The 25,329-nt window shown below is 44.7% G+C and overlaps 2 protein-coding genes across 2 annotated transcripts in view; one reads left to right on the top strand and one right to left on the bottom strand.

Annotated features, from left to right (window-relative positions):
• grin2ca (glutamate receptor, ionotropic, N-methyl D-aspartate 2Ca) overlaps nucleotides 1-6,451 on the top strand; it is a gene marked incomplete at both ends in the record, with an annotated part of 133,050 nt that extends 126,599 nt beyond the window's left edge. The window contains 2 exons of the mRNA XM_080446600.1: nucleotides 730-962; nucleotides 4,787-6,451. Coding sequence (XP_080302726.1) covers nucleotides 730-962; nucleotides 4,787-6,451 — 1,898 coding nt within the window. The remainder of the gene's footprint in view (nucleotides 1-729; nucleotides 963-4,786) is intronic.
• An 11,625-nt stretch (nucleotides 6,452-18,076) lies between these two features.
• Nucleotides 18,077-20,926, bottom strand: LOC308099663 (serine/threonine-protein phosphatase 4 regulatory subunit 1-like; the record flags this gene model as incomplete). Its single annotated transcript, XM_080448398.1, has 1 exon — nucleotides 18,077-20,926. The coding sequence occupies one exon, from the start codon at nucleotides 20,924-20,926 to the stop codon at nucleotides 18,077-18,079; it is 2,850 nt and encodes a 949-aa protein (XP_080304524.1).
• Nucleotides 20,927-25,329: the final 4,403 nt, after the last annotated feature.

Below are 25,329 nucleotides of genomic sequence, written 5' to 3' on the forward strand. Positions count from 1 at the left end.
GATTGTCCCGATCCCGATTCGTCGTACAGATTTTCAACCGAGAAACACCCGCCTTCGAAAGCGTCACCAGACCCTGAATGCTAGGCAAAGGATTCAGGGGGTGGAGCCAGGCTAGGTTCAGGGACCATCAGGTGTCCAAAATGGACCGTTACGGGTCTGTAACTCAGAGTTAACTCCCATTTGGACCGTTTGTTTGGTCCCCGGACCCCGACGTTCGTTTTCTAGAACCAGTAAAAGCTCACATGCGAGAAAAAAAAAGACTTGTCGCGATCCGTGGTTCTGCCCCCTCCTACAGGCAGTGGTGGTTACTCAAGTACTGTACTTAAGTACAATTTTGAGGTATCTTTACTTTACTGGAGTACTTCAAATTTTCAATACTTTTACTTCTACTCCACTACATCTCAGATCCAAATATGGTACTTTTACTCCACTACAATTATTTGAAAACGTTAGTTACTAGTTCTACTTTTTGGGGGGATTTTGATTATCATTACAAAACATACATTACCCACTTGAAAATAGCAGATCTACAAGCTCACAATGCGTCGCATCGCGACGCATTGTGAGCTTAGTACCAATACCTTTATTATATACTTAGTACCAATACCTTTGTACTTATACTCAAGTAAATGTTGAATTCCGGACTTTTACAATACTACATTGCAGTGTTGATACTTTTACTTAAGTAAAACATGCGAGTATACTTTTTCCACCACTGCCCCCCTACAGGTGACACGCAGAAGCTGCAGACGGTGTGGCTGACGGGCATCTGCCGCAACGAGAAGAAGGAGGTGATGAGCAGCAAGCTGGACATCGACAACATGGCGGGCGTCTTCTACATGCTGCTGGTGGCCATGGGCCTCAGCCTGCTGGTGTTTGCCTGGGAGCACCTGCTCTACTGGAAGCTGAGACACTCCGTCCAGAAGTCCGACCGGCTGGACTTCCTGCTGGCCATCAGTAGAGTAAGTCACTTCCTCTTCCTGTTTTGACGCTGTACATCATAAATGGGCAACTGGCGGCCCGGGGGCCACATGTGGCCCCCACCTTCACTTAATGCGGCCCGCAGGTTAATATCAGAATACTGATATATTATTGATTTCAGCTGTTACAATTCTAAACATGCAAACATGACCGCCTTTAATTACTTCAGTCTATATTAGTGACTTCCAATGTATTTGTATTTAAGTTAAAAAAGTTAACATAAGTATAACTACTACTACTATAACTTTTGAAATTAAATGAAAACGTTACTTTTCAGGATTCCAAAAAAAAATTACGAAAACCAAAGACATCTGGATCACAATTCAAAAGTAGCAAAAATAGCAGATCTACAAGCTCAAAACGCGATGCGACGCGTTAATGTAGCCTATGCATTTTGTCAATCAAAATGTCAATCAAAATGTCCAAACGCAATAGCAGCACTGACAAATGTAATATAAATCGCCACACAAAGCTTTATTTGAGGCTGTTAACAGTGGCAAGAGGTACGATTATGCATTCCATGCTGATACGTGAATTGTCGTGATCTGACAATAACGCCTGAGCGCTGAATGGAAAACAGGGGAGATTAATATAGCAACTGCATGATCGGCAGATCATCTGTTTACACATTAGAGCTGTTTTGAGGCTTATATGCAAAACCTTTCAAAACACAGACACTTCAACCTGTTTCATACTCTGTCGCATGATGGTGTTGCATGTCAGAAATAGCCAACCTACAAGCTCACAATGCATCATGGATGCATTGTCTATGGTATAAATAGATACTTATGTTAGAGATAACAGCAAAAGCCAGAATATACAGGGTATCTGCACATTTGAAAGTGACAATTTAAGGGCTTTTAAGACCTTTTTAATATCTCTAAAATTAAAATTAAAGTAGATACAATTAATCAACAGTTCCACAGATAAATGTTGTGAAAATAGCAGACTTTCAAAATGTTTGCCTCTTTCTTATATTATTTTACAATTTGGCCAATGAGTCAAACTAAATGTAATGCCTCAACTCAGTTCCCAGACATGTGCTGCTGATCTACAAGCTCACAACGCATCGCGATGCGATGCGTTGTGAGCTTGTAGATCGGCTATCTAAAAAAAAATCAGTACTTCTACTTTTGGCACTTTAAGTATATTTTGATACTAATACTTTCGTACTTTTACTCAAGTACATTTTGAACACCAGACTTTTACTTGTAACAGAGTACTTCTACATTGCAGTATTGATACTTTTACTTAGATTGTCACACACAAGAAGTGAAAATAGCCGATGTACAAGCTCACTATGTGTCGCCATATGATGCGTTGTGAGCTTGTAGATCAGTTACTTTCACATTTTTTATAAAAATATAATAATAACAGGTTTTGGACATACAAGGTTTCTACCCGACACCGATTGCATTGAGATGCCCCCCCCCCTCCCCCACCCGTGCTTAATTAACATGTATTAACATAGTTGAACCACCTCAATTATTACTAAATCTAACTGCAGCCTCGCCCGTCCAAATGACCATCTTTTAATTTAATCTTATTTCACCTTTATTTATTTTTACCAAGAATATTCCCATCTCTAATAATGTACCTTACAAGGAGGGAGTCCTGGCCAAGAAAGCAGCATAAAAATGTTAATGCACATAAAAGAAATGGCAACATAAAACAGCAAACATAAAAAAAAGTTCCATACGAAAGAAACAGACTTAAAACAATCTGCACATTTCATCAAAGAATCGTTTAGCACAGTGATGGGGAAAACCACTGATGGGCCGCGAGGGTTACTGCAAATGGGCCCCCAAATAATTGGAAAATACACTTCGATTTTAATTATAATATAACATTAATATTAAAAAAACTATAATGTACAAAACCTTATGTCATGGTATTCTTTTCAAAACCTTGAACTAAAATGAGTTTTCTTTGTGATACCATAGGAACAAAGTACTATGTCAGGTCCATTGATGCAAGCCGGGACCACTTAACACGGCAGCCTTTTGTCTGCCTTGTTAAGTGGTCAGATATGGGTGGCCCTCTGATGCAGAAAAGGTTGAGAATCACTGATCACTGATTTAGTGTTCAGTGACAGGAAAAGGGAATTCAGTGGTCAAGGAAGTCCTTAATCCTGTTTTTTATAATCTTCCCATGCTTATGAAATAATTCTGTTTAATCCTGTTTTGATAATCTTGCGTGCTTGTTGAAATGATTTAGGTTAAGATGACTCTGGAGGCCACACCAAGATGAGGACACAAAAACACACATTAAAAGTACTCTGGCTAAGAGTGTCTGCTGAATGCCTAAATTGTAAATTCCATCCACCATTGATAGCAGCTGTAGCAGCCATATTTAACATTGTGTTCCTTGTCTCTGGCAGCGACAGTTCATAATTTTCATATTAGTGTTATATTATCAATAACATACATGTATGAGTGTTTTCCCAATTATTTGGGGGCCCACTTGCAATGTCCTCATGGTCCACCAGTGGGTCGTTGCTCGTGTAGACACACACACACTGTTGCCCTCTCGTTCGGTCTTCTCATTGTAAGCGCACCTCATGAGCTGACTTTGTATCGGCCAGTGGATTTATCAAGATAAGTACAAGGCAACACGCGCTCCACTTGTCTCCTCTGTGGTACAGGCAATCACATCCCCCCCCAAAGATCCAATTTCTAAAGGAGAAAGAGAAAAAAAAGTGAATTTCCGCACACACTAATCACCTCCAGCATTGATTTATTGAAAAAGGTCGACGTTTCGGTGGCAAGGACCTTTCTCGAGATGGTGGATTTGTCAAACCAGGGCTTCAGAGAGTAATACGTATCTGTCGATCGAAGGAAGGGGAAGTGGCGAGATGAAACGGTTACAAGTCTGTTTTGGAGAATGCCAAAACACTCTGCTTTATGCCACTGAGCTTACAGCTCCACGGGCCAAGCGGATCACCACAGAACTTGAGAGCTGCGCGTTATTCCTCTTTTTTGATGAACACAATGAATTTGTGTTCATCAAAAATGAATACATACAGTATTGCATACATATTAATGTAGTGGTTCTCAAAGTGAGGTACAGGGATCCTCTGGGTTACTTGAGGGGGTTACAAAAATGGATCCTTACAGGTCTGTAACTCTACAGTTATGGTGGTGATCCTTCCAAGGTTTGAGAACCAGTGACCGTGTGAAAACAACGGAAATGGATCTAAATGTGATGGAACCGATTTCGGTTCCTCAATGTTGGATCCGTTTCTTCTGATTCCTCCAGTTCTGGATCCCAAGATCCAGAACTGGTCGTCACCCCTAGTGACGACATGGAAGAGATTAAAGGCTGTGTCCTTCTGTCACATGACGTAATGACATACATGTATGAATCATTTGTGTCCATTCTGTGCGAGCAAAGGGGTGGAGCCTTCTGCTGCATAGCAAATTAAAAACATGCTGTGCGTGGAGATCATCTTTATAGAATTTTGACACATTTTACGCCTCGGCCTGTGTTGGTCACTCCTCCGTCATCACACACGTGAGACCTACCATATCGGTTGGTGAAGCCCCCATATATACAGTACTTTCTTGACCGGGGTCCCCCAGGGGTCAGTTCTCGGCCCCCTCCTATTTTTCCGCGATAGAAAATCTCTTTGATCTTTGATCTACATGCACACAACAACATGTCCTGAGCCTGTGGATCTGCTATTGTCGCCGAACGTTCCCCTGTTTTCCCCAAATGTTTGCCTATTATTATGACATGTCCACAATAGGGACACTGTGGTTCATGTGGTTAATTCACATCAACAAACTTTGTGTTGTCCTTGCAGGGCATCTACAGCTGCTTCAACGGGGTGGAGGAGACGGACCGCAGCAGCAGCCTGCAGGACCCCGACGTCACCACCAACTACACCCAGGCCAACATGCTGAAGATGCTGAAGACGGCCAAGGACATCGTGTCCTCGGCCAGGGTGGAGAACTCGCTGGACAACGCCACCAAGACCATCGAGAACTGGAGCAGGGGGGGCCGAGGGCCCGACAACATGCGCGTGGGCCTGCCGCCCCGGGTGGTGGACATGGGCCACGTGGCCCACGGCCGCCTGCCGTACATCTCCAGCATCACGGACAACCACTCCCCCTACCCCCAGCGGGCCCTCACACCCACCTTCCCCATCCACTACGACACCTGCACCCAGCCCCTGCTGGACAAGTCCCGTGGCGGAGCGGCGAACCGCCCCTCCGCGCCGCTCCGCTACACCCTGCCGGTCCGCAGCAACCAGCACGTGTTCGAGAGGACTCTGCCCATCTCCAGCCTCAGCAGCCCTCACATCGCCATGCGCGAGCCGGCCACGCCCGGCTCCTCCAACCCCCACCACAGCAGCAGGCTGTATGTGGACAGCCACGGCCGGCACGCCGCCTCCTCCTTCGTCCCCTACCGGGAGTTCCAGGTGCCCGACATCTACGTGGAGCACAAAGGGCCCCTGAGGAGGAAGTTCAGCTACCCGCCCGACTGCGTGAGCCGCAAGAAGAGGTCCCACAGCTACGTGTTCGATCCCCTGGACGCCCGGGTGAGGACGGAGTACGACGAGCCCACGGCCTGCCTCGCCGAGCTGAGGGCCAACCACCTCCTGGCCAACCACGCTCCCACCGCCGCCGCGTGCTCGGCGGGCCACTACCCCGGCGCCGGCGCCAGCTGCAACTCCTGCATGAAGCCCTACCTGGAGCCCGAGATGGACGACGTGCCCCTCCTGGGGAAGGACAAGCTCAACCGCCGCCCGTCCTTCCTCAAAGCCACGTGGGGCGGCGGCGGCGGCGACCGGATCCGGCAGGTGGACGAGACCAAGCCGTCCACCTCGGCCTCGCCGTCGGCCCGCGCCGTGGACATGCCCGACCTGTTCCCTCGCGTCGTTGGGGCGGCCGCCGGCCCCAGGCCGCACAAGCACTACGGCAGCCTGGGCAACGACCTGTCGTGCTACCCGATGATGGCCGCCGAGCCGGCCTACCTGGACCCCGCCCACATGGGCTCCTACCCCTACAAGCAGAAGCTCAAGTACTCCGAGTCCACGCGGCTGCCCTCCTACCGGGAGGCCATCCTGCAGAACGCCGCCGCGCTGCGCCGCTCCTCCTCCACCGTGGTGCACAGACACTACTCCGCCTACCTGAACTCCTACACGGACCTGCCCGTGTACGTGGGGCCCCTGGCGGCCCAGGGGCCCGCCCAGTACTACGACGGCGGCTCCAAGGACGTGTGCCACCTGCTGCACCCCTGCACCAGCCACTGCCCGAGCAACGCGATGGTGGTGCCCCGCATGGGCGACAGCCCGGTGGCGTATCAGAACAGGATGTTCGGGGCGTACGAGGGGCCGGGCGCGCGGGACGACCCGGGTGGCTCGGGGGGCAGGGAGCGGAGGCAGGTGTTGGTGGCACGCAGAGTCAACAGTCCCTATGTGCCAAAGCCCTGGGGCAGGGTATCCAGCCTGGAATCTGAGGTTTGAGCCTCCCCCACACACACAACCTCACCGGACCTCCGACAGCCGGGGTCAAACTGAAGGCTGCAGCATACTCCAAACGAAGCTGAAGCACATTTTTTCCGCTTCGGCAGGGCTTGCCAAACCGAGCAAAGTTGTTTGTAGACAAAACTGTTTTATACTCGATACGGCTCAGCTCTGAGCTCTGTGCCCACTAAGTAGTGTGCTTAGCAACAGCCACAGTGGACACTGTTCCAGCCACTGTGTACAGAGCTGTAACAGTGCTTTTACCACCTGGATCTACTCTCTTTTTTTTTTCTCGTTTGTCATGTTTCTCTTTTTTGACAGGTTGTGTTAATGGTCACTCATAGAGGGATTGTAGAGGTGCTTGTGCCTACTAATCTCCTCAGCCAACCTCTCTTCAACACTATCCATTGTTTGCTGCCGGCAGAATCAAGCCTTGGGCAGAATGCAGAGATTAAAAACAAAACAAAAAATAAATCACGCCCATCTTGAAACTTCTGACCAATCACACACAAACGATGTTCAGCTAGCGGAGGTGTTCGGCAAGTTATAAAAACAAACCGAACGACGGCAAGGCACTGCCGAAGTTCTCATGATGTCATTTTTCTCTTAATTGACCTGCCGAAGCCGAGAGAAAGTTGGTGTTCGGTTGGAGTATGCTGCAGCCTTGAGCTACTATGAGGAGGGAGGTGATGTGGGGAGGACCCCTCGCGACACGATGCAAAAAAAAAACATTAAAAAACTCAATACCAACGGTGGACTTGAGAGTAATGCAATAATGTATTTGGCAACAGCGTGATGTGATGTGAGGGGACAGGACACTGACTTTGGTTGTCAAAGCTGAATACGCTAAGAAAAGAGAACAAGGCAACATTGAATAGTATTTAATACCTTCAAATTAACCTATCAATTGTTATTTAAAGGATTTTTAAAAACTCTGTCTTGCTGTAATGTGAGACAGAATGACTTCTGGGAGACAATATACTGTAGCCTGTCATTGAATTTACGATTAAGACATTTTTGTTTGCTTTTTTTGTTTTGTTTTTGTTTAAAAAAATATATAATTATGTACCTTCCATTTCAATTTAGCGATTAAATTACCTGAGAGAATATGAGAATAAAGGTTCCGTACACACCAGGAGCGTTTATTTTGTGCGATTAATTCACATTCATTTCAACTGTTGTTCGGGTCATGATGAGTGCATTCACACTAACCTGGCGTCACCAGGCTTTCCACACGGAGGAAAGCCTGGTTTTCATTCTAAAACTGAGCATTGTGATCCGTTCTAGAAAAAAGGAGGGGGGAAATGATTTCCGGTGGTGGCTTCCGGTTGGCGCCGCATTGTTTTTGTTCCCCCACATAATGCGAATCAATTAGTTTAGTCACGCTAGTCACTGTACGAGTTAGAATAAAAGATTATTATACTAAACAAAAGGATTATACGAAACAAAACACTGGCTTCCGCCATGGTTTCCGCCGTGGGTTCCGCCGTGGTTTATATCCACTCTAGACCAGATCAGAAACCCTAAAAAGGAGTCGATCCCTAACTACATTCACACAGAACGTCAATATTACGTGGTGATGAAGCGACATCATTTTATTTCTGAAACTAGGTCGATTTTAGACACGTCAACCTGTATGAATGGGGCATTGTGACAGTTCCATGTGAAATATTCGCAGACACATTTTCACAGTGTTTATTCATCACTGGGGATGGGACAAGGATTGTTATTATCGTTTAGCACGATAATCATAACGCAGAGATTTTAATTTATCGTGAAATTGTCCGTCACAGACTGGACCTGAGTTTGCTCTGTGCTTGGATCCATAGGCGGCGGGTAATGAAGGCTAGGGTAGGCTATGCCTTCCCAAATGTTATGCTGGGAAATTCTGGGAATTGTACAAATTATATATAATATATGTGCGCAGCATTATTTAGTTAATTTTTTGATAATAAATCGGTAAAATCAGGCAAAAATATGAATTAAATAACCTAACCCTAACCTAACCCTAACCCTAACCCTAACCCTAACCCTAACCCTATAACCCAAATAAAGTAACCAAAAACCAAAACATAATCCGTCCAGAAACAGCATTTTTTTGGGCAGGATTTCGGCGTCCGCACGCTTCGTGCGCGGCCGACCCCCAGCCTTCCCAATTGTCAAGCTCACCCGCCGCCTATGCTTGGATCCATTTGTTCCGTCTATTCCAGATCTCTGCGCCAAAGATGGCTGATCTACAACCTTCCACAACGACACTTGTAGATCAGCTATTTTTGGAGTGGCATTTTAAGAGTATTAAGCATATTTTGATTATCACGATAACACTGTTAATCACAATTATTTTAGGACCACAATCATTTCTGACATGAGATTTTCAACTCGGCCCATCCCTCAATGGGGGCATCGCCACATGAATAGTTTTCTCGCGAGATATTCGCCGTCTCGCCCCCACGCATTTTCGGATTGTTTATTCATCACGCTCCAGGTGTGTAAGGACCTCAATTTTGCGATAAAAAACGGAAATGTCTTCCATGACCTTTTTTGTAAGGACCAGAGGCCCAATGAGGCTCTCTGCTTTCCGTCGCCAACTGAGGTCATTTGACTGGGATTTTAAAAAGGGAAAAAAAAAGAATACTAATAATAAAGTTATCATGTGTATTTCCATTGTTAATACTCTACTCTTTAATAAAGAATAAGGTCGCCTCCACAGGGCCGTTTGGAGTCAAATTGTCCTCTATTTCAGTGTTGTACCCGGGGAAATCTGAAGTGTTCATGTAACCCATTAAGACCTGAGGCCGATTTCACAAATAATGCCTTCTAAATCAGTATTTCCCCCCAAATTGATATATATTTGGCCGCGAACCACGCCCCCCGGTTAATAGCAGATGTAGGCCTACAAGCTTGTACATCTGATATTTTTGACTAGCCAACGCTACAAAAAAAAAAAAAATACACGGATGCTTTCCTGGTTTTAATGGGTTAACTTCTGGAGGTGTAAAAGTGGGTCCATTTTGACACTGAGAGAGAGAGAGTTAAACCAGCACTCAGGATTTCACTGTGTATGTAAAACCAATACTGTCTGACTGAATGTCAATGTATTCCATAAACCGACATACAGTAATTCAGTTGTATGCATTCAATCAATCAATTCTTCAGGGGTTTATTTTATTCGCCGGCAACAATGTTGTCGCTTTTCTTTTCTTTCTTTTTTTTTTTGAACACGAGACGAGGAGAATGGCTGATGAAAACACATGCATCTTTCTGTCATTGTTTTCATGAGAAAACATATTACGCCCGTTCCCAAGTGGGCCAGCGTAGCCAAGCTCATTTCTTATGCTTTGACAGTCACAAGATAGCAGGGTACACGCACACGCACACGCACACGCACACACACACACACACACACACACACACACACTAACTAACACACACACACACACACACACACACACACACACACACACACACGCACACACACACACACACACACACACACACACACACACACACACACACACACACACACACACACACACACACAAACTATTATGTTCTGAGTTCAAACTGCAATGCCCTGAAGTCACACTCTACTTTTAACCCATCAATACCTGGAACGCATTATTTTACACTTTGGCTATTCAAAAATAGCAGATATACAAGCTCATAGCTCGTAGCACTCTCTGAGTGCCGTGCTACGAGCTTGTAGATCTGCTATTTTTGAAAAATTGAGAAAATGTGTGCAAATCTTTGAATATATATTGATTAAAGCGAACATTTTTAACTCAAATCTTCGCTTCTGGGGGGTCCCTGGAACAAAATATTTTGAGTTGGGGGTCCGCGGCCAAATACATATCATTTTGGGGGTCCTTGACATGAAAAAGTTTGAGGACCACTGAAAATTGTTTTCATTTTTTTCCAGAAAACTGTTAGGATTTAGAAGACATTTGTAGAATCCCCAGAAGCAAACGTTTTAGTTAAAAATTATAAAAATATATAAATTCAAAGATTTGCACAAATATATATTTTTTAAATTAAAAAATAGCAGATCTACAAGCTCATAGCGCGGCACTCGGTGCCGCACTATGAGCTTGTATATCTGCTATTTTTTAATAGCCCAAAGAAATCTAAAAATGACACACGGATGCGTTCCCGGTATTAGTGTTAGGGCTTCTCTGGATACCAGCTCATATTAAAAGCAGTGGTTCTCAGCCTTTTTTTTATCGTTGTTCTGAACCACTAGCATGAAGTATGCCAAACAATCCTCAGCGTCCATCCCTCCCTCCTACAGCAATAATACAGTACATTTAGGTCGTTAGGTTGTATACTCTGCATCTACCTGAACGTGATACGAGTCCAAATATTGTCCATCATCTTTATCTGTTACTGTTGTGCTCTGGTGAGCGGGAACCAGAAGTGGTGATTCCATTCACTTCAGTTGTTGAACGGTGACAAACTGTAGCACATAAACAATGCAAGCAAAGCACATTCTATCAATATTGTCTAAAAGAACGAGTCCTGGTACTTCACTTTGTTTGGGGAACATGAAATTGCTGGATTGCTGGATTGATTGATTGATTGATTGATTGCTGGATTGATTGATTGATTGATTGATTGATTGATTGATTGATTGATTGATTCATAATAAGCATAACACATGTATCAATGGATCAAGTTAATCTTCTCTGTATGCAAAATTTAATACGCTACCTTGATACAATAAATGAAATTGACGCACTCGATCCATGAACACAAACAGTGGTCGAGTGAGTTCGACGAGCTACAGCAGGGCCCATACAGTACATGTATGCGACTGTCAATTTGCCTAGGGGTCTTCGACGTTTTTCAGGCCAAGGACCCCTTAGCTGAGAGAGAGAGATGAAGCAGGGACCCCTTCTACAAATTGTATACAATTGTGTTGCAGATTAAACTCATAGATTTCATAGACAGCTCCATAGACTTGTTTGACAGCACTGTCATCAGTGTATGTTGGATTTATGTTAATGTGGATTTTCAGACATTTAATAACTTAAACCCACAATACTTAGTAAACTTGACCTTTCATTCTGTACTTGGTCTGATCTTTTTTCCATCTACACCAAACCTCTTTGCCGAAAATAGCTCACAACGCCTCGCAATGTGAGGTGTTGTGAGTTTGTAGATCTGCTGTTTTTGGCTAAAGTTCTCCTCAGAATGGTAGGGTTAATGGTTAAAGTAGTTAACGGTAAAAACTAAACAAAAAACGTTTCTATCACGCAGATTTGGTGGCCCCCTTATAGTAACTCTGAGGACCCCCTAGGGGTCCCGGACCCCCTGTTGAAGACCCTTGGCTTACATAACAAATGAATGACAACGATCAGAATCTTCTATGAATAGCTGTGCGTTTTGAAACGTATCGTCTCGCCTGGCATAAATTGCAAATTGTCCTTTTCAGTTACTCAAAAGGCTGAATTTCCTGGCCATGCATTTATTCATCAACCTGAATGTCTGAAACAGTCCACCCATTCAAGCTTAAGTTGCAGGTCTCCTGTGAACTGTACGTAAATAAATGGCATAATAATTGAAGTAGTTCCCCATAATTTACTGTGGTAACAAATGGTATGCAATAGAAGAAAAACACTGTTTCAGGATTCAAGAAGATCTAACAACACATGATAATGCTTCCATGATGAAAAGCTCAGAATTTTCACCGCTTCAAAAGGGCAATTTACAATTAGAAACAATACATTTCCAAATTCACATGCAGCGATCCATAGAAGACTACGATCGCTGTCATTCAGTCTCCGCCAGGCCGACGTTTCATTTGGGGCAGAACCTCTGACCCAATGGTTTCACATGGGCCTGTTATAGCGCCACCAGGAGGCCGATTCTTGCAAAACACGTTTTTTGACAGTACTCCTACAGATTTTGTCCAAACATCACGCAAATCGGTACACAGTATCTCTATAGTCATTAAATTAAATGGGTTTTTCATATTCCATGCTGATTGGCTAAGATTGGCTTCCAAAGTTTGCAGGAGTGCTTCGTTTTGAACAAAATGCCTCAAATCATGAGCACATTCCCACACTAGGCAGAGGACGAAATGCCACTTGAGAATTTTCAAATCAGCCATATGATGGCGCTATAACAGGCCGATTTGTGTTTTTTACTATAACTGCACCGATCTGTGTGAAACTTTGTATGCGTACTCCCTAGAGGCCAAGGAAAAACCTTTGCCCTGCATTTTTTACATCTGCCTTTTATGGCGCCACCCAGGTGGCCGACTTATGTAAAACACATTTTTTAATATAAAAAGTGTGGTCCAGGGACCCTCAGGGTTCCTTGAGGGGTCCAAATGGACCCTTACAGATTGCTTTTGATTTGTACATTCTCACTGTTATGGGGTTTGAGAAACACTGGTTTTAAGGATACAACGGTGAGTAAAGGACTAGAGATGTGTGGTATAGGCCTACACGGACAGGAGTTCTCTACGTAGCTCATCAGTATCGGTGAGAGGGAAATAGGAGGATAAAAAATAGCCGTGGTTTATAATAATATTGTATATTGACAGAGTCTGATTCGTTCACGTCATTCTCTGCGCTAAAAGTGTCCGCCACAAAATGAGTGAATGGAATCGCTTACGTTCAGTTCTTCAATCACAGAGCACAGTAGCAAGCAGATAAAGATGATGGAGAGTGTTTGGACGCACGCCCAGGTTGCTATAGCTACAACTCAAGGTTCTAACTAAAATGCACATCACTTTAACGTCTTAATTGCTGTTCATACTTGTCATTTATGATCTATTCCTGAACATTGCTGTCTTTGGTTTGCCACAGACAGACGGGATTACATAATCCATGGTCTCCCACCATAAGGCCAGTGATGCAAGCAGGCCACGACAGCAAAGGACGCCTTTAGTCTTGAACAGGTGTTACTACACGGCAGTGGTGTAAAGTAACTAAGTACATGTACTCAAGTACTGTACTTAAGTAAATTCTGAGGTATGTGTACTTTACTTGAGTATTTCCAATTTCCAATCCTTTTACTTTTACTCCAATACATCTCGGAGGCAAATATTATACTTTTACTCCACTACAATTATTTGAAAACTTGAATTACTTGTTACTTTGAAGATTTTGATTATAAATACAAAACATACAGTAACCACTTCAGCCCTATATACATTTGGGCCATTTGAAAATAGCCGATCTATAAGCTCACAATGCCTCGCGATGTGGCGCATTGTGGGCTTCTGCATAATGAGTACTTTTACTTTTGGTACTTTAAGTACATTTTGATGACAATACTTTTGTACTTTTACACAAGTACATTTTGAATTTGGCACTTTTACTTGTAACAGAGTATTTCTATATTGTGGTATTGATACTTTTACTTAAGTAAAAGATCAGAGTACTTTTTCCACCACTGCTACACGGTGAAATCCTGTGATAATTCCATCCGTCTGTCTGTGTGTCTGTCTGTCTGTCTGTCTGTCTTAAAGACATTTTTCACAACACAATTCTTCTCAATAGCTCTCTCTCCCCCCCCTCCCCCCCGACAGGGGTCCATGGCTAAAGACATATCAATTTGGGGGGTCCTTGACATGAACATGATTGAGAACCACTGGTCTGAGACCCTCATGTTAGCTTGTCAGGTTGGCGACATGCAGAGACACACCTCCATAATATTTTGGTGCATTTAAATATGGAGGCACACCACACCACGCCCTCCCCCCCCCTGAGTAGAGGAGAAATGATGGCTGGCTGATTGCTGTGTAGATGATAAATGATTCAACACATGCAGATAAAATATCACTGGCAATGAACCCCCCCACCCACACACACACACACACACACACAATGTTTGTATTACTATACTTGTGAGGACATCATCATAAGCCATTTTGAACGCTAACTGAAGGCAAAAATGGCAGATCTACAAGGTCGCATTTAGGGGTAAAATTCTGATTTATACTCAGGCGGCACACGAGTAAGTAGGCTATTAAATCAGGCACAACTTCCAACCCTAACCAATAAACCTAACCTCTAAATGTCTAATCCTAACCATAACCCCAACATGAATAGTTTCCTAATATAATTGTAAACTTGGCTGTAAAACAAATGTTTAACCATGACAACTTTTTAACACACACATGCACGCACGCACGCACGCACGCACGCACGCACGCACGCACGCACGCACGCACGCACGCACGCACGCACACACCCACACACCCACACACACACACACCATGAAAATGGTCCTCATAATCTATTTGTCAAATGATACTATACTTGTGGGACATTTGGCAAGACAAGTATAGTAGTACAACCCCCCCCCCCACCCACACACACACACACACACACACACACACACACACACACACACACACACACAGTAGGGCAATTGCATTTCATGCTGCTGGGCCGTTTAAAGATTATAGTGTGCGTGTGCGTGTGCGTGTGCGTGTGCGTGTGCGTGTGCGTGTGTGTGTGTGTGTGTTTGTGTGTGTGTGTGTGTGATACATTGTGGGGCTCTTTGGTACCTGCTGTAAAATAGAAACTACGCAGCATAATGACATTTGGGTCAAGGCCATGTTCTGCAGTAACACAGACTGGCGGTTGTCTTACTGTTTTCAAGGACCGCCGAATGGATGTGTATTTGGCCACGGACCCCCATCTGAAAACATTGTGTGCCGGGGACCCCCGTGAGGATTTGGGTTAAACAAAATGATTTAAGATTTAAGATTTTTTTTGTATCACATCAGTATCATATCAGTATCATGGTCAGTATCATGGTCAGTATCATGTCAGTATCATATCAGTATCACATCAGTATCACATCAGTATCATATCAGTATCATGGTCAGTATCATGGTCAGTATCATGTCAGTATCACATCAGTATCACATCAGTATCATATCAGTATCATGGTCAGTATCATGTCAGTATCATATCAGTATCACATCAGTATCACATCAGTATCATATCAGTATCATGGTCAGTATCATGGTCAGTATCATGTCAGTATCATATCAGTATCACATCAGTATCATATCAGTATCATGGTCAGTATCATGGTCAGTATCATGGTCAGTATCATGTCAGTATCACATCAGTATCATATCAGTATCATGGTCAGTATCATGGTCAGTATCATGTCAGTATCATATCAGTATCCTCATCATTCGAGTGCCCTCGAGATCTTTTTTTTTAACAACATTTTTATCCCACGATTTTTGTAACCCATTTTTTTCACCCGGTTCCAATTTCCTAAGTGATCCTGGGCGCTACACCAGCCCTACACCAGCACTACACCAGTCCCCCACAGTAGGGAGGCCAGGGCCGAGCTCATGCTTCCTTCAATGCATGAGAGCCAACTGACCTTCTTCCCACCTGACAGGGGGGAGTTTCCCTGGTTGGACGTAGCGCGTGGAAGGAACACGTTATTCAAACCAGTTCCCTTCCCCTCCATCAGGCGCCCCGGCTGTCATGGGGGAGGCGGTATAGTGACCAGGATTACTACATGTTTTTGTGAGGGTATTAACTACCCTAGGAGACACGGGGAGAACATGCAAACTCCACACAGAGAGTGCCCTCGAGATCTGCGACACAAGCTGCTTCCACTGGTCTCTGTTGCTCATTGCCACTCCAAGTTCATTCACAGTCAGTCCTGTATCCCTACTCAGAACATCTGGAAATCAGTATCAGCATCAGTATCATGGTCACTATCATGTCACTATCATGTCAGTATCATATCAGTATCATATCAGTATCATGTCAGTGTGGTCAGTATCATGGTCAGTATTGTGGTCAGTATCAGTATCATGGTCAGTATCATGTCAGCATCATGAACAGTATCATGGTCAGTATCATGGCCAGTATTGTGGTCAGTATCAGTATCATGTCAGTATCATGAACAGTATCATGAACAGCATCATGAACAGTATCATGGTCAGTATTGTGGTCAGTATCATATCAGTATCATATCAGTATCATGGTCAGTATCATGTCAGTATCATATCAGTATCATGTCAGTGTGGTCAGTATCATGTCAGTATCATGAACAGTATCATGGTCAGTATCATGGTCAGTATTGTGGTCAGTATCAGTATCATGTCAGTATCATGAACAGTATCATGAACAGTATCATGGTCAGTATTGATTGGTTTTCAAAGCAATGGGTGTTTATTAGCGGCCGTTCTGGCCGCTGTTCTAGCCCATAATATATTGAATTTAGAGGCTACGAAAGACTAGCAGAGAGGTTGAAAGTACTGAGAGAGACGGATCAGAACAAAGACTAACTAAAAACGGGCGGAGCGCAAATCTCCACCAGGCTGGGTGGTCTACCCAGGGCTGTGTAAGTCATGGGTTGCAGACATCAGGACCTGAGGAAGCTGCGGGGGGGAAATAGTGTTTCTACAACATTATGATTATTTATTTTTTTGCATTTGTGTTACCCCCTATGGACAGAACCGTTCTTATGGAGGTGAAATCTTGATAGGACCCTGAACATGTGATTCCAATTTGGGGTTGATTGGATCTTTCTTTTTTCTTTAGTTTTTCTTTTTGTAAAGGAAGCCAGTTACAAGCAAACAGTATGAAATATCAAAACCCTGTTTGATGTTCATTGTCACATGACTCCCAAGATAATTTGAACCTAATTTGATGAAGATTGGTTAAAAAAAAAGAAAGAAAAAGAAAGAAAGAGTTATGCGGAAAATATTTGTCACATTTGTGGCGTACACAAGTGAAAAAAACTTTTGACCCTGCGATGTTCAGAGGCCCCTCAACAAATTTGGGCAGATGCAGTTATGATTATTGGCATTTTTATGCCGTTGCTCTGAAAGAGGCTCGCCGTCTATAAGAGCATACATTTGCCTGCACGTCCTCCACTAATCTCATGCAATTTGTTTTAAACTGTTTTAAAATACTTTATATTGTATAATGGAATACAAGCGGGCTCTGATATCGGGCTGAATACTTGCCCACATTTTGAGTCATACATCACAGATATATGTCGTAGAAAAAATTTAAAGTCAAGTCTTATTTGTATAGACAACCCCTTATCAGACCATGTGATCTGGTGTGTCTCATTCAGACACGTAGACCATCAGAGAGACAGGACAGACAGCTGGGTGGTGCAATGAGAGTCGGGAGCTGGGGCTAAACTAACCACCTGAACCCCAGCATCCATATTCTGGGGGGAACATTAGCCAAAAATAGCAGATTTACACTTGTACAACGCGTCACAATCAGATTTGGTGTAGACCGAAACAAAGTGGTCCAAGTACAGAGCCAACTCAGGTCCAGTTTACTAAGTCTATAGCCTCGATCTCCGGGCTTTCACTCTCCTTCGCGTTTTGCTCAAAAAGAAAGCCTGGACCAAGCTGTTGAAATGTCTGGCATAGGAAGTGGGAGGCAACCTTTCATTTCCCCAACCAACCAGAGTGCATGCAGTGGGCGTCGCTCCAAATGTTGTGACGTCAGGGCTCTCAATGGTGCACATTGGGAGAGGAGGAGGGGCGCGGGGCGGGCGCACAGATCGGTAAACCAATGGGAGCCACCGGTTGTTTTCACGGAGATTTTGAATCCGCCCCTCTAGACCAGATATCCGACGCGCTGGGGCAGGCTACTAAGTCTAAAGGCTTTAAGTGGTTAAAGGAGACGTTTCCATCAGGGCTTTGTTGGGGTCCAAGGTGGCAAAGAAGCGAACATCACAGTCCTTGTCAGCTTGCAGGGTCATCACTGTTTCCTCCAGCTCATCTGAATAGGCACAGCCCGGCTGCTTGAAGTATGCTTTCACCATGATGCTCCGTCGTAGCGCCTTAGCAACCAGCACGCGGACGTTGGCCACGGGGTCCGAGGAGAGGCTGAGCAAGCTGGGCAAGAAGTGCTGGACAAACTGGTCCATGGGCATGCAGTCCTCCTCCACTATAGCCTGGCAGATGAAGGCAAAGGCTTGCCTTCCCACCCACTTGGGACACTGGCAGAACCTTACAATGAGCTCGTTGATGAAGTTGAGAGCGAGGTCATGAACTCTGCATGCATGCAGCTTGCGGAGGATGGTCACCACCAGCTTGTAGGAGATCCTCCTGACTTCTGAGACGTTGTCCGAGCAGAGTGTGAGCGCTATCTGCCTGAGGTAGTCGTAGACGTCATAGTGACTGTACAGCTCTATGATCAGGATCAGCTGCTCTGCGAGCTCGTATCTGAACCTCCAGTTGCGGCTGTTGTCCGTCACCATGAACTCCTGTAGCTGGTGCAGATGCTCCTTCCGCTTGTCAGCGTGGAGCGCCTTGAGAAAGTCGTAGAGGTGTTTGAGAACGCCGTTGCGGACCTCGTCCACGTCTTTGAGGAAGCCATTGAAGATGGGCACCAGGTCAGCCGCCGTCAGCCGGTCGCCTAGAATCACCGCCAGCTCGTGGATGGAGAAGGCCAGCGTACAGCGAACCTTCCATTGCACATCGGTAGCCAGGGTCTCAAACGTATCCTTGAGGCAGTGCCAGTTCTCCCGTCCCAAGGTGAGGGTCACACCGGGCAGGCTGAAAGCACAGTGCTTGGCTATCTCTGTATCTATGGTCTGGGCATGTGCTGGGTCCGCCATGGACAGGTACTGATCCAACAGTTGCTGGGGGATCACATTCTGGACCTTGGGCTTCTCCTCGGAGGCCAGACTGTGGACAGAATCTTCCTTCTCCTCTTCCTCCATGCTCTCAATCAGTTCAGACTCCATGCTGCTGTGGTCTGAGGGGCCCTCCTGGGTCTCTCTCTCCCACTGCTCCTGGACAGGGGAGGAATCCAACGTGGGGGGAGGCTCTGCCGTCGCTTCCTCTTCTGTGGGACTCGTGACAGTCTGCGATTGGACCTCGGAGGATTCACTCTCTGCCAATTGGCTGTCGATCTGGATCTGGTGTTGGCTGGATGCCTCAGGTTCAGTGGGGCTGGCATCAGTTGGTTTATCTAGCTGGTCACTGGTGGCTTTACCAGAACTGGACTTTGAGGTAGGACATTCCTCCTCTTTCTCTTCCTCTTCATCTTTCTTGTCCTCCTTTTCTGCCATTCTCGCTGTCATTTGACTATTTAGCATTATCAGTTCCCCGTCGATGTCTGGTAAAGGAGGCCTCCTATAGTCGAAAGACTTAAAGTTCTCGTCCACCTGCTCAATTTCGTAGCCGTTCCTATTGCTCTCTAAGACCATGGGGATGTTGTTGTTGTTGCTGGGTGTGGTGTTAAGGTGGCCTTCATGCTTCACTGAGGGAGTTTGGGCAGGGGTGTCGTCAAAGCAGTGGATATCCACATTGTCAACCATCGACAAGTGCTCCGGGGAAGGCGTGGCACAGCCATCCTGGTTGGAGGCTGTGTTTGTGATGGTTGCCTCTGTGTGGCACCCGCTGATTTCAGAGCAGTTTAGGGAGTTGAGAGAGGAGTCACTTTCTGAGGTACACACGGGGACTTCCAATAAAGTCCCCTCCTCCCCGAAGAGAAAGCCTGTGCTGGAGGGGTTGGCAAAGGTGGAGATGAAACGTCCCAGAGACTGGAAGGCAGCTTGGCGCACCCAACGGGATTGGTCACCGATTAGGCTGATGAAGAGAGGGGACAATTTAGTGCGTCGCACCTCTGGGGAGGTTGAATTGGAGACTACAGTGAAGCACTCGGCACAGGCTTTCCTGATGTCCCACCGGCTGTCTGAGCACAGGTCGGCGAACTTTGACATCAGCAGTTTCTCTGTGGCATCCTGGCCGACAACGGAACATAACTCGCCAAAGTTAGCTGCACACGCCTTGCGGACTTGGAAGAGGCTGGCATCACCGCACAGCTCACAGAAGCGTGGCAGCAGCAGGCGCTCCACGGTGTCTTTGTTCAGTATGGTTACCAGCTTACACATGATGGCAACAGCTTCTATTCTGTAGTTGTCGTCACTGCTGGGCTCTGTGAGGTCCAGTAAAACAGGACAGACTTTGGTCTCAGTGTCGGCCTTGGGTATGAGGCCCTCGTCCAGCAGAACAAGTAAGGCTGCCTGGCTGGTCTTCCGCACCTGATTAATTGAGTCCGTGAGATACCGCACCACAATCGGGACCAGGCATCTTGAGAAGGCGGCTGGGAAGTTGGGCCGCCTTTCATGTAAGAACCTAGCAATGTTGGGGACCTGCTCCACGAGTTCAGCTCGCACTGTGGGCTCTCCATCGTCTGACATCCTGGCAGCTGTCTCCATCACGCTGATAGCGTCATTCTCATTGTCAATGAACTCTTGAAGCACATCAAGCAGACCACGAGCCACCATTTGCCTATTGGAAACGTTCTCACCGAAGGCGTACTTCTCTAGCCTCTCTAGAGGAGTGAGGTTGTCCTGCCCTGCCTCCAGGAAGTCTGTGATGCATATTTCCTCGCACTCTGATCCATAGTCATCCAAACCAAAGTCATCCAAACCAAAGTCATCCAAACCAAAGTCATCCAAACCGCCATGGCCATCTGCAAAGTATAAAGACAGATCTGCCATCTTGATTTTCTGCTCTGCTGCTGCTGCTGTGCCGTGTGGGCTGTGTGGGCTGTCACTTCCACACCATATTACAACGATGTCACACTGACATCACACAGGACTGCAATATCGTCACAGAGATGTATCTGCCACTAGGGGCGGTAAACAGCACACTTCATTCAGTGCTAGTGGAGGCCGGTCTATAGGGCCGTTCACACTGAACACTATAATTATAACTATACAAATATATTATTATAAATGCTGTTCTAAGTCAAGTGGATGACAGAGTCCACACCACAACTATAACGAATACAATGGTGAACGTTATGGTTATAGTTATCGTTATAGTGCTCAGTGTGAATGGCCCTTATGACATCAGTTATTTATGAGAGAATGGGAGGGTTTGAGGATCTCTTGCCCAAATATAGCATGTTTGAAACACTTGCCCATATATGGAGATACCTGAACTTGCCCATAAGTATGGACATGTTGATAGAGTTGTCCATAATGTATCCTCAAACTCTCCCAAGTTGAGTCCTAAATGACGGACGTCGTAGACTGGCCTCCAGGTGCTCTGATAACACATAATCCACTAGTGCTTTAAATTATCAGAGTGCAGATCTCCGCCAGGCCGGGTTGTCTACCCAAAATTTTAAAGCCAATCAAAATGAAACATGAAAACTTTGATACATCTTGATCGCAGGACTGATGTGTACCGATTTGAGTTTTGGACCTAATCTGTAGGAGTAGTAGCAAAAAGTGTTTTGAAGAAAACACAAAATGGCCCAAAATCTAGTGAGGCACAAAGGGGCGGGGACTATATGGGGAGTTGCGTCATAAGCCAAGTCATCTTGTGAATACTATTGCTATTGTCTGCCGGTATGACCTGGAGTGTGTCTCGGTCCAGTGGGCCTGGTGCCCGAGATGATCTGTTCACAGACAGAATCACAGATTGACCGACGCACAGGACCGAAAACATAATCTGGCTGAGCACTGAGGAATTTACAGTGTAGATTGAGGGCCCATAGATGAAAATCAGACCAAATGGGGGTCTGTTGCCTAAACGTATATCAAACTGGTGTTCCTTGAAATGAAAAAGTTTGAGAAACTGTTCTACAGTACATAATTTGATGGTATAAAATTGGGAAGGGAACAATTCTGTTTGCCCAGTATATTCCCTGCATGTCTGAAGGTCTTTTAAGGTCACGCGCACTGCTCTATCTCAGTGGCAGTGATTGCCTGTTAGCTCTCCTCACTATCAGAGTAATGAGTGCTTTTTGGGCTGTACTGTACCAAACATCATTGAGACATGATCCCTAATTGAACAAAGAGAGATTAATGTCTCAAGCTCCGCGGCGTGAGAACTGCCTCTCAACTGAATCAACTCAATTCCAGTTCTCTAAAATGAACAGTTTTTTTTGGGCCAAATATATAAACTCCACCGCGCTCGCTGTCCCAGACCAGTCTATTTAATTTCACACAGTAATTAAAGACTAATTCCGCGATCCGCGTGCTTTGTAACATGACAAATTCTCCCCCTTGCACGGCTGGAATTGATGAGAAGTACATTTACTCAAGTACTGCACTTAAAGGTAGGGTAAGTGATTTGCAATTATTCAAATAATTGCAAAATGGGTCTATGTTCTGATAGTGCTCGTTACTATAGAGTGTCCTGTCCATATAAAAAGTCTCCATGTCTCTCCAGCTCTTTATAAAACAGAAAATGTATTTTGTAGTTTTTCATTTTTTTTTTGTAGTTTCATTTCCAATTTTATCCAACCAGGACAGAGAACTCAATCAGGATATAGATTAAACAAGTGAAATTGGAAGTGATGACACTAAGAAATGAGCAGACAAAATTTTAACTGGAACACTATACAAATTAAGCTTAAAAATGGGTACTTTCTCCTGATTGGCTGAGATTTTGACACCTACCGAAAAATGTATTTTCTGTTTATTAAAGAGCTGGAGAGACAGGGAGACATCTGTTACTGAACAAACACTCTATAGCAATGATTACTATCAGAATATAGTATTTTAACCTTTTAACAAAATACTTTTTGTTTTAACCAAAAAATATCACTTACCCTACCTTTAAGTACAATTATTTTACTTGTCCATTTTTCATTTATTCTGCTCCACTACATGGGACACTTTATTATGTTATTATGTTACTAGTTATTTTGTATATTTAGATTATTAATACAACACATACATAAGTCACGTATGTCCTATTTTATACTGCTGAAAATAGCAGCTCTGCAAGCTCAATCTGATATTTTTGAAGTAATTTTCACACATTTTGAACTGTAAGTATATTTAGATTTCAATACTTTTGTACTTTGCCTCACTATGTAACTTTTTTTTACAATATAAAATATAATACCATATAACTTATACAATTGAGGTGGTTGTATTTCGTCTCGCTGCTCCTCTATTGAGACATTTAGATTGTGTCAAAGATCATGTCTCACCTAGACATAGGATCTGACAAGAAATTTGACCTGATGGTCAAGATTCTTGCCAGATCCGGGGTAGAAGAGGAAAGTTGCATAGTGCTGCTTTAATTCAAATTTTGACTTTGTCCCTTATACTTGCTATTGCGGTAGGTTATTGCTACATTGCGTTACTGCTACTTCTTTTGGTATACTTTCATTTATTTTTGCGGTAATGTACTTCCACCACTGGAATTCCCAAGAGGAGGGCGCTCAAAGGCGCGCCATGTGGAGCAATTCAGTTCTGCGTATTGCCACATAAATACAGGACGGGATTATATCCAACCTCAGGGAAAGAAAATTTATGAACACAATTTCACTCTTGATACCCTCAGCACAGCGTCCATATATTTTACCCTTCCTTCTACCGTATGCAGCAAAAAAAGAAAGTGATTACACCAAAAGTACGTGAACTTGCACTGCACGGCTGTAGTCAGGGGAGGCAAAATATGCCTGCAGACACTTTGGAGGGCATTCAAATATTGCCCTGTACAGCAGCTCATAAATGAACTTTAATTCTACTTTTCCATTGCTGTGGCGAAAAGGATTGAATTACGGATTATTCGGAATCCTCTCTCCCCCATAGAGTTGGAAATGAAAACGCATTCACAACTTTCATATTGTATATCATGTAACTCCGTATTTTTCCATGAATTATGCCCTGTTCTTTTTGTGTCTGTTTTTTCTTTACCATACTTTGTTGTATGACAATTTTGAACATATCCGCCTATTGTGAATGCCCACAGCCCAGAATAGGGTTGAAAGTGGTTAAGTTTGTCTGTGGTCTGGACTCGACGTTGAGAAGCAGTGCTCTTGTGCAGTGGTTCTCAAAGTGGGGTCTGGGGACCCACAGGGGTCCTTGAGGGGGTTCCAGTGGCCCCGGTAAAATTAGTTAATACATCATCAAAAGCAAACATTTTTAATTCAAATCTTTGCTTCTGGATGTCTCTGGCACAAGATATTTTTGAGATGGGGGTCGGCAGCCAAAATACACCTTAATTAGGGGGTCCTTGACACGGAAAACTTTGAGGAGCACCGCTCTCTAGTGCTCCTGTCCAGGCTCCAGAAGCCTCTGCTCAGCCTGTGGATTCAGACAGACGTGGACGGGCTACTTAACCTTGAGACAGTGTGTGTTAGCAGTGCCTTTTAATCAACCCACCTGGATGGGGGCTGTGTTTGGCCAAGGGCCAAGCTTTACTCTCTCTCTCTCTCTCTCTCTCTCTCTCTCTCTCTCTCTCTCTCTCTCTCTCTCTCTCTCTCTCTCTCTCGCTCTCTCGCTCGCTCGCACGCACGCACGCACGCACGCACGCACATGCACACAGCCGTGCGATATTCTCTCATTAGCTCATCCATGATAGCTGCATGTAGGATATCCACTAGAGCAGAGATGCAATAGAGAGCAAGACCTGCTGACAGATCCTTGAACGCCCCTCCTCTACTGCTGGCCTGACAAATATAATTTTTGTTTGTTTTACTTAACCCATTAAGACCTGAGGCTGATCCTAAAAAATATGTTGTGGACCCCCAAATTGATATGTATTTAGCCGCGGACCCCCACTTGAAAATGTTTTGTGCCAGGGACCCCCCGAAAAGAAGATTTTTAAAAAAATCTGAATTATTTAACATTTTTCAAACACTTTCAAGATTTTTAAAAAGATATTCAAAAATAGCAGATGTTCAAGCTTGCAGCGCAGCACAAAGTGACGTGCTGCTTAATGGGTTTTAAAGGAGCACTTCACCCAATTTCAACCGTATTTTGATATCATTGGTCCTCGATAATGCTCATTATTAGATGGCTCCATTTCGGTCTACTAACTTTCTGAACTGTGGACCGTTCAGTCTTTACCAGTGACATCATCTGTAGGCAGGTTTGGTCATTTCAAACAAGATTTTTGTATCATTTAATACAAGAACAATGGCTTCTATTTC

The sequence above is a fragment of the Gymnoscopelus braueri genome (genome assembly GCF_963280865.1).
Source record: "Gymnoscopelus braueri genome assembly, chromosome: 13".
NCBI lineage: Eukaryota > Metazoa > Chordata > Actinopteri > Myctophiformes > Myctophidae > Gymnoscopelus > Gymnoscopelus braueri.